Raw genomic sequence first — 10850 nt, forward strand, 5'->3', positions numbered from 1 at the left:
CCCTTATTTAAAAAGAAACCGCCATATTTCTAAGAACTGACAACAAAGAAGATTTAGTCCACTGAAGTTTGAAAATTTCACCACCGATGTATACATACAACAGAGGTGCACTAAACACAAAATCTAATTCTATGGCCATAGCTGATGAAGGAATATTCAGTAGCAACAAGGCAGCTGCAGCAGCAGCAAAGTGGAATAACATCTTGATGACCAGACCACCTCAACTGAATCCGGCAACTACGATACAGAGATTCAAGGACTTAACCGTCAGCTGCAGGTAGGTGCAAAATTCCAGAGAGTAAAGCGGAAGACAATGTTGAAGATAAAATATAAAACGAAAAGTTTCCAAGGAAGATCCGACCAAGTGGTCTAGATACCAAGGTATGCCAGAAGTAGAGAGCATAAACAAGCTGAGCACAAAAGAAAGAACACTTCCTGTCGGCAAATCTTCAAACAGTACTTCAGATTACTGTTCTTGCTCGCTTCTTGTCGTTGTCACTAATAATCTTCCCACATAAAGCATCGTTCTGAACCTTGAGTACCTTATTTTCAAGTTTCAAACTGGCATTCTCTGCCAACAGCTGTGGTACGTTACCATTAAGATTGGCATTCTTCCTTAATGAAGCATTTTCGGCCTTCAGTTTCTCATTTTCGAGCCGCAATGGATCAGCCTAAAATTAAAACAACCGAGTGAAAAAAACTATACCATCATATGCAAGCTTTAAAACGAGCAATACATGTTAGCTTTTACAAAGACACCCAAGCCCACCTACGTGGGTTTGAATCACAGGAACTACTGACTTATGGTGCGAGTGTGTGGCAGAGATTTGCACCTGCCAAGGGTGTGTGAGTTGTACCCAAAAAAAAGGACACACTTTGGTAACAAGCCTTATAACCTTTTTAACAAAAGTCTATTAGCAAAACCCGTAGGAAATCAGTAACAAAACTATTATAGAAGTCTGGAGTCGATAAATAAGAGTTTGTGAAAATCATTCTAAGTTTCTTGGACAGAGTGGTGAGTGTTGGATAAAGATATTTTTCCCATAGAGACGAGTTAAAATCATTCCAAGTTTCTCATATGTTTAGATGATAAAACTACCTCTCTCTACTCATCCAATATGTCTTGGACAACGTATGCAATTAAAAATAAAAAGTTGTAGCAACCATGCATGCTAGTAGCTTAAGCCGCCGATACCCTTTCTCACTATTATGACCAATTAGGACATACCTTATTTTCTTCAAGGCTCAAGCAAATAAAGAAAATAAAAAACTACTACATGTACATGAAGAGCAGAAAGAAAAGAGACATACTAGATACTGTGCAAGTGTTTCCAAAAGAACATTTTGTTTGCTATGGTCATGCTTCAGCTGCAAAAGATCACTCCCCAACTGATCAATCATGGCTGCTTGCTTTGCCAAGGTTTGATTAATGGAAGCATTATCCTCTTTTAGTGACTGATTCTCGACCTTCAAAGAATCATTTTCTCTAGTAAGGTTCTCAAAATCCAATTGCATTTGCACTTTGTGTTGCTGTTTCCAAAGGAAAAAGACACGTCATTCATTATCAAACTATACATATCAATAGGAATAAAAACTCTTTCTATGCATTGGGATTCTGCTTTTAGATCTTTCTTTTTAATTTCTCCCAAACATCTCCAACTCAAATGCTTCTACCTTCTAGCTATCAAGGAACACTTTTTGGCAGCTAAATCGTTGCCACTTGCCAAAAGAAAATAAAAACTGGTAGAAAATGCTTTTCCCAAGGCATATTCTATTGTAGGGTTATATAACAAATAAGTACCTAAAGTATATCATCTTTTTCATTTAAGTACCTAAAGTATTTTTTTGTCAAAATAAATACTAAATTTATTTTTTTGGTCAAAATAGGTACATAAGTATTCAATTTTTTTCAATCCAAGTACTTAAAATATTCTTTAATTAATGTCACGAGTCAACTTTTTTAGAACTTAGATGAAAATGTTTGAATAATTTAGATAACTATTTTGACATAAAATACCTATTTATGATATAAGCCTATATAGTATCTGAAGATACTAATTTTTTACCCACATTACTATTATTATTATTATCATTATTATTATTATTATTATTATTATTATTATTATTATTATTATTATTATTATCATTATTATTATTATTATTAATATATATTAAATATATATAAATAATTAATTACAGGCCAATTACAAATGGACCGGCCCAGTTACAAACAAACTAGAACTGGTCCAGAACAAACCAGAAACCCTAAACATTTGGGGGTTTCAGTTAGGGTTTCCTAACCCTAATCTAGCCGGCCGCCTCATCACAGCCGTTGGATCTAAGAGATCCAACGGTCCAGATTGCCCCAGATGGAAACCCTAGGGTCTGATACCCTAGGGACACGCGGCCGCCGCTGCTATCTCGCCGCCTCCGCCGCTGCCACGTCCCAACCGAAGCCTCCAGAAGCTCCAACGCCAGCCGTCCACGCCATGGCTACGGGGTGAGTCACCACTGGTAGTCCGGTGACTCACCGAGACTCCCTCTTCGGACCAGTTCGATGGCCACACCGGTGGTGGCTATAAAAGCCACCACCCCAACCTGAAAAAAAAGGGAGACAGAGACAGAAAAAAGAAAAAAAGACAGAGACTACACAGGAAATCGAGAGAGATACAAAGAAACTAGATACTAAAAACTACCAACGATCTCAACAATCATAGCAAAGAAACAGAAGAGAAAGAAAAAGGAAGAGAAAGACTTACCGAGGAAGCCAAACGCCGATCTCATCAAAACCTTCGAAAAACCGAAGGTATTCTTTTTAGATTTGCTCCGATTGGGAGCCGTTTAACGGAAAAGAGCATCGGAACCGTCATTAGGACGGTCCGATCTATGTTTAGATATAAAAAAAAATTTTCCGGCCACCGAAGACGGTGGCCGGCGGCGGTGGTTGACGGCGGACGAACGCCGACTGACGGCTGCCGGCCGACTGGCTTCTCTCTGTTCTAGAGAGAAGCGAGAGAAATTTTTTTCTCTCAAAGAAGAGAGAGAGAGGAGAAGTAGAAATGAAGACTGGCCCTTCGGGCCAGCAGGTTTGGACCTTTTATAGTCCTTCCCGAACGACGTCGTTTCGGGAAGGACTATGCGCGTAATTAGACAATAGTTAAACCCCGTCCGCCGTCCTCCTAATTTGTAAACATTACATTTTAGTCACTAAATCGATTTTATAATATTTTTAATTCAGTCTTCGAATTTCAATTTTATTCATTTTAGTACTTTTTATTAAAATAATATATGTAGGATAAATAACAGAATTAATCCCTTAATTTTAATAAATAATATTTTAATCCCTAGTTTATATTTTTAATTTATTTTATTATAATATCCGAATTTTAGATGATTTTATTTTAGTCACTAAATTATTAAATAAGAAAATAACATATTTAATCCCTATAATTTTGATTAATTATGAATTAGATTTTTAATTTTATTTTTACTGTAATTTAGTCAGTTATTTTATATGTTTTCATTTATTTTATTGTTTTTAAATATATTGTTTTAGTAGTATTTTTATTTTATTTTATTATATTGTTAAATATTTTATATATTCATAAATATATATATATAATAAATAGTAATTTTTAAATATTTATTTTTAATATCGAAGAAAAGGACAGTCTTAATACAACTGGATGTCCCATTCTGATATTTTAAAATTAAAAAGTAAACAATATTATTTAAATTAATATTTATCAATATCAAAGAAAAGAGCTCTCTTAAGGCACCTAGAAGTTCTTTTCTGATATTTTTAAATAAATAAATATTTTTTTATATAATTTTGAAATAATAGAATTATAAATTAAATATATTTTTGAATTTTTAAAATTTTAATAATAGAGACAATTTATAATTAAAAAGTACCAATTTTGGGCGTTGTAGGGGTGCTAATCCTTCCCTAAACGTAACCGACCACGAATCCCTTTTTATTATTAAAAAGAACGAATTTTTGGTTATAAACGCAGATCAGTTCATTTTTTTAATTGGTGTTTTCTTAAAACTCTTTAAAAAAATAATTTTTAGGTATTCGACCTACCTGACCCAAAAGGCCGATGGCGACTCCCAAATTATTTTCAAAACCATTTATTCACATCAATTTCCCCGCCAAAGTATAATATTTCGTGCCCGGACGAAAACCGGTTACGACAGCTTGGCGACTCCGCTGGGGACCGGTCAAACTTTTAAAAATCAAATTATAAATTGTCTCTATTAATTAAAAATTAAAAGTTAATATATTTAATTTTTAATTCTTTCTTTTCAAAATTTTTATATTTACTTATTATTTTCATAATATTTATATGTTTTATTTTATTTGTAAGTATTTTATTTCATTATTTATTTTTGTCAAAGGTATGAACATTTCTCCTCACACACAACACTTGCATTGCATAACATAAAACTCTATAATTGAGTTGTCCCTTTTAAGTGGGAGTGAAAGCGACGTCTTCGTGAGAATTTATTCTCCGTGTCAGACCTAGCAAGTAACTTTCGGGGTTCATATGCTCTATGTCTTCGTGAGAATTTATTCTCCGTGTCAGATATAGAGAAATGTATCCCCTCGAATTGAACTCGATCCACTTTAGTCTGTGATGGACTAGGATTGAGGGTTAGCAACCCAAGGGGGCACTAACAAGGACAATTCGGGTACCTTGATTCTTAGATCTGAAACCCTGCATATAAAGAACCTTAGAAACTCTTCCGATCAGAAGTCATGCCGAAATTTTGTCCAAATAGGTTACACACAGGAGAAATGAATTCTGACTTTCTTGTTAATTTATTTATTAATTAAATTACATGTTTATTTAAATTATTTAAATTTAGAAAAGCATGTTTAAATAAAGAATATTATGTAAATGTTATTATTAAATTTCTTTATTATGTAAACTACTTTATTTTCTTTTGTGTGTTCTTTATTTTCTGTTTGCATTGCATCATACAGGATAAAAGACATTGATCCTTGTGTTAATTGTCTCATTGGAAAGCCTTCATCTATGGATAAAAAGTGTTCAAATCAAGTAATTCTAAACTCAGAAGTAAGACAGTGGGCTGAGGACTTACAAAGACGAGAAGGAGACAGCCTGCAGGATGATTATGTATCTGACTTGGCCAGTTATGCTCCAGTTTCACTAAAAAGAAATGATATGCAAGATTTGCGAAGCATTTGGAAAGTTGGGATTCAAACAAAAAATTGCAGTTTTATCAGACTTACGGAGACATCCCATATTTGCTCTATGTAGAAGTTGATGATGAATTACTCAGAGCCCTAATTCAATCCTGGAATCCAGGGTACAATTGCTTCACTCTCAATAAAGAGGATTTGGTCCATACTATTGAAGAATACACAACTTTGCTACATATAGATGGGGTTTTGGAGAATCGAATCTATTCAAAGTCAATTAAAACTCAACCCTTTCGAGTTAAATTAGCAAAGATTGCTGGGGTACGAGAAGAATGGGTGGCATCCCGTACAAAACAAAAAGGCGAAAGCGAAGGCATTGCTTGGACCAACATTAGAGAACTTATTCAGAGCCATCCAGATATTAAAGTACGATTCGATTTATTTGCTCTGGGTATGTATGGTATCGTCATTTTCCCAAAAATATTGGGATATGTTGAAGCTGCAGTGGTAGATTTGTTTGAACAGCTACCGAAAAAGATTAATCCTGCTTCTGCAATCCTAGCAGAGACCTTCAGATCGTTAAATGCTTGTAAAAGGTTAGGAGGTGGACGATTCTCAGGGTACCCAGTTGTTATATGTTTGGATCCGTAGTCATTTCTGGAGGACAGAAAAGGTTTCATACCGACGCTTTAATACGGATTACTCACCATTAAAAGAATTTCTGGAGCAGGAATGGCCGAAAGAAATTAAGAAAGATATGTGGATTAATGCCTTTCGAAATCTACAAAGCAATGACGTGACTTGGCGAGCCCCGTGGCAAATCCAAAGGGAATTCTTTTACAGATGTGGAAATTACAACTGGATAATGTTGCTCGGATTATGGGGAGGAATTGGATATGCACCACTTCTGGTCATAAGACAGTATGAAGGTCGTTAATTTGTACCTGTCACTGCTGGGTTACAGTCATCTGAATTCGCATTCCACAGCAAAAATTATAAAAGAAGTATCATGGAAGCCGTTACAGCTTGGAAAACAACTTTTTGTATCCGAGATAAAGCAGCAAAAGAAATGCTAACTCCTGATTATGAAGAATGGAGATCTGTTAGGAAAAACGAAAATATTCCTTTACCAGATCAAAATTAGGATATCTCTATGGAAGATCGCATTAAGGTGGTTCCGTCAGAGATTGAAATCTTGAGAGCTGAGTTTGAAGCAGAAAGAGAAGGCTGGTCGAAAGAATTAGAGCAAATGAGACAAGATAAAGCTATGTTGGGGGTTGACATTGAATTTCATTCATCACAATGTGCAATGTTGAGAAAAGATAAAGAAAAAGGTGAGGATGAGTATAGAGCCTTACAGAAAAATTACCAGGAGTTATATAAATCCCGGAAAGCATCAAGACCAAGCCAATCAACGGTACAGATGACTAGAGAGTTGAACATAGAGAAAAGTCGAGTTGAAGATCTGAAAGGAAAGAATAGTCGTCTACTCAAAAACCTTGAGAAGGGAAAGCAAAAAATGAAAGATTTTGAGGTCGACAGAAGAGAGCGAATTATAAAACACAAGGCTGAGCATCGCGAGATCATGAATGAAATGCAAAGAGAAAGAGATCGAGTCAAAGATGTAGAAGAAATGAAGAATGACATCTTTAATAAATTTGAAGGTGAGAAAAATCATGTTCAAGGGATTTGAATCTGAAATGAACCAGTTGATTGCTGAACTTGAAGTCAGAGGCCAAAAGATGGAAGAATCCAATGTTGAAAAAGAAAATGGGAGCTGGAAAGAAAAATTTCAACACCAGATTTGAGGTAGAGCAGGAAGTGGCTAGAAATTGGATGCGAAGATGCAGAAACAAAGATGTGCAGATCCAGAAGCTTAATCAAAGAACACAAGAAGCACGAACAAAACTTGAAGAAGATCTGGATCAGTCTAGAAATAAAAACTCAGAGTTTAATGCTTACATTTTGCAACTTGAAGAATCATTGTTTCAAGAAAAGGTTCGTCTAGGACCTAATGATCTCAAAGAAAGTAATGAGGAAAATGCTTCACTGCGAAGACGCATTAGAGATCTTGAAAAAATTCTGCACAATTGTCAAGTCAGAATCACTGAGTTAGAGCAAACTCTTGAAGAACAAATGAACAATGGCAAAGTCAACTAATTTCTATGTGGAAAGAAGTGAAGAAAGAAGTAATATGGTGTTCGAGGCCATGGTTCAAATGAGCGAAGTTGCCAGATATGTTGGGGAACTAGCTGTTGAAGCCAAAATAATTGAGCATCAAGTTGATCCAGTTTCTGGATGTGGAAAGAAGGTGTCATGGTTAATGAAAGAAATTATAGAGCTTAATAGGAAAGCTATGCCTTATCTGTAGTTATGAACTATTATAAAGAAACTTTTGTATGCCGATGAAAGTTGTTCTATGACAGTTAACTTTTTGGGATCAATGTTTTTTACATACATGCATTTTGCATACATTCATCATTCATTTCATAATTCTCTTTATGAATAATTTTATTATTTTATTTTATTAAGATAAAATTCAATAATTAAAATTTGGAAAAAATAATATTAAAAGATTTTTCAATCGCAGTTATTCTGGCTAAAAGAGAAATACAACATCACTACGGTACTAGACAAGCTACTAAGAGAATTATGGAGGATAAAATACAGCGTATTGAGAACAACATCATAAAGAACAAGAAGAAATGAGAATGAAGCTGGAAAAAATTGAAGCCAGTATTGCAAATTCACAAGACATTATGATGAAGAAAATAGAGGACTTGTTTAAAAGGCAGGCTATCAGTGGAAAAATGCATGAAAATCTTGTATCTTTCGACCAAGAACCCATATATCCTCTAGTGTTTCCACCAGAACCAATTTATCATTCTGGTACTACACCTATACAAATCAATGCTCGTACATCTGCATTTCAGAAGCCAAACCACATGAAAACCAACAAGTGGATCCTGCATCTTCAAGCAAAAATCCGCTTATATCCGATGTGAAAATAGGGGATCTTAATACTGAGCATTGATCCCAGATTTGAATGAGTTGAATGAGAAACAAAAAGTAATGAAGAACTGACCAGACAGATCAAGAACTTAGAAAAACAATGAAATCTGTGGAAATAACTGAATCATTCTATGGGTTGATGCTAGTGAATTGAGTTTAGTTCCAGACCTAATCCTCCCCATCAAGTTCAAAGCTCCCGAATTTGATAATATGACGGTACTACATGCCCTTCATCCACATTACTATGTTTTGTCGAAGAATGGCAGGGTATGTGAAAGATGAAATTGTTAATTCACTGCTTTCAGGATAGTTTGACAGGACCGGCTTTAAAATGGTATACTCAATTGACCAAAGCCAACATTAGATCTTGGAAAGATTTGGCTAAAGCATTTTTAGAGCAGTATCGCCACGTAACACATGGTTCCTGATAGATGGACTCTCCAAATTGGAGAAAAAAAATGAAACATTCAGACAGTATGCCCAGAGATGGCGTGACACTGCGGCCCAAGTTCAAACCACCTTTGTTAGAAAAGAGGCCACAGTAATATTTGTTCATACCTTGAAGGCTCCTTATTTAATCATCTAATGGGAATGCAACCAGAATTTTGCAGATTTGGTCATTTCTGGAGAACTCATTGAAAATGTCTTAAAAAGTGGCAAGATTGAATCAAATGATGGGTCTAGTTCCAAAAGACCTACGTACCGGAAAAAGGAGAATGAAGTCACATGCAAATTCTTACAGCAAGGATTCATCGAAAAGTGTTACATAACCCAGCCAAGGGTTAAGAAAGAGGAAACAAACACTAATCGAGCAATTCCAGAGGATCTCGAAAGGAAAATGAAAGGTTGTCTTTTACACCTTTACCAGTACCATATGCTGAGATCTATGATTCGCTGTTAAAAGCAGATGTCATACGGCCATATCCTTTGGTTCCCATGCACCACCATTCCCTCCTTGGTATGATACGAAGGCACACTGTGTTTATCATGAAGGAATCACGGGTCATTCTATTGAAACTGTTTGGCATTCAAAAGGGTGGTTCAATTGATCACACTGGGAAGTTGGAATTCAATACACCATCTGCATCAAATCATCAATTGCCAAATCATGGAGATAAAAACGAATGCATTCAGGAAGAAACAGAAAGAAAGCAAAACTGACATTTCTGAAATTAAATCTCCGTTTGTTTGGGTATTCCAACAACTCTCTTTAGCCTATAATTCCACAACAATTCAGCCAAGCAGAATGAAGGCAAGAATTATTGTGAATATCATCAGGAAAAGGGCATAAAATTCAACTATGTCCTGAGTTTAGGGATTTGGTGCAAAAATTGATGAACAACAGAGAAATATAATTCTTTGAAGAAGAACCAAGAAAAAAGAAGATGATGTTGCTCATCAGAGGATTCTAAACCAGTGAAAGATAATGATCCTGTGATTTAATGTGAAATCATCTACGGTGATTCCTACACCAATAAGCCGAAAGTAGTTATCACCACTCCTCTACCATTTCCATACAAAGATACCGCAGGGTACCTTGGAATTATACTACCAATGTTTCAATGGTAGGAGGATCTGTTTCTCTAGAAAAAACAGAAAAGAAAAAACAAGTTTGAGTACAACATCGATGTCTGAAACAGTGAGCGAAGTCGGTTTTCTTTACAGAAGTGGGAGATGTTACTCTCCCGAAACATCCAATGCTTCAGAACAAGTGAAGCAAAGGAAAAGCCATGGTAATACCTCAGAAGGTATTTGAGATGATCCCTTCCAGCATTCATGAGCCTGTGACAGAAAAACAACTCAAGATTTTGAAATTCTTAAAATAGTGAGTATAGTGTGGTTGAACAACTACACAACAAGCGAGAATTTCTATTCTTGATCTCTTGATGAATTCAGAGGCACATAGAAATGCTTTGATGAAAATCCTCAATCAAACATTTATCCCCGAAGATATCCCTCAATAAACTTGACAGAATTGTGGGACCTATAGCCGCTGACAATTACATAACGTTCACAGATGATGAAATACCGGAAGGCGAATGGGTCATAAAAGCTTTGAACATCACGACACATTGTCATGGTCATGTGTTGCCAGGAGTATTGATTGACAATGGATCCGCTCTCAACTTGATGCCTCTAGTTACACTTCAAAGAATGCCTCTGGATCAATCACACATGAAGAGTTCAGAATGTAGTACGAGCATTTGATGGTACTAAAAAAGAAGTGCTTGGGAAAATGGAAATACCGTTGTTAATCGGCCCAGTCGTGTACAATATTGACTTTGTGGTGATGGACATCCACCCCACATATAATTGTCTATTAGGGAGGCCATGGATTCATTCAGCAGGAGTCGTTCCTTCTTCATTACATCAGAAACTGAAATTTGTTGTTGATGGACAACTAATATGCGTCGGCGCTGAAGAAGAAATCATTGCGTCTGTAACAAGCGATGTTCCATATATCGACACCAATGATGATGCTCTTGAATGATCTTTTCGAGCTCTTGAATTTGTAAATGCAACCTTTATTGCAGAAGGAAGCAAAATTCCATATCCCAGATTGTCTGATTGCACCAAGATGACGGTACGACAAACTTTAGGCATCGGAGCTAAAGCTGGGAGAGGTTTAGGAAAGAATCTTCAAGGGATTTCAATTCCTATCAGTATA

General features: G+C 35.8%; 1 protein-coding gene across 1 annotated transcript; it reads right to left on the reverse strand.

Annotated features, from left to right (window-relative positions):
- LOC120184905 lies at positions 1–1538 on the reverse strand. Its single transcript, XM_039189261.1, has 2 exons — positions 1312–1538; positions 1–671 (listed from the first exon to the last, which is right to left on the reverse strand). The coding sequence occupies exons 1-2, from the start codon at positions 1513–1515 to the stop codon at positions 462–464; spliced, it is 414 nt and encodes a 137-aa protein (XP_039045192.1). The 5' UTR covers positions 1516–1538; the 3' UTR covers positions 1–461.
- Between the last annotated feature and the right edge of the window lie 9312 nt (positions 1539–10850).

The sequence above is a fragment of the Hibiscus syriacus genome, unplaced genomic scaffold (genome assembly GCF_006381635.1).
Source record: "Hibiscus syriacus cultivar Baekdansim isolate YM2019G1 unplaced genomic scaffold, ASM638163v2 tig00112977_pilon, whole genome shotgun sequence".
NCBI lineage: Eukaryota > Viridiplantae > Streptophyta > Magnoliopsida > Malvales > Malvaceae > Hibiscus > Hibiscus syriacus.

Coding starts and splice junctions, on each gene's coding strand:
- LOC120184905 (XM_039189261.1), bottom strand. CDS start 1,515: ATGCAATTGGATTTTGAGAACCTTACTAGAGAAAATGATTCTTTGAAG. Junction 672..1,311: donor AAACACTTGCACAGTATCTA/GTATGTCTCTTT, acceptor TTTTAATTTTAG/GCTGATCCATTGCGGCTCGA.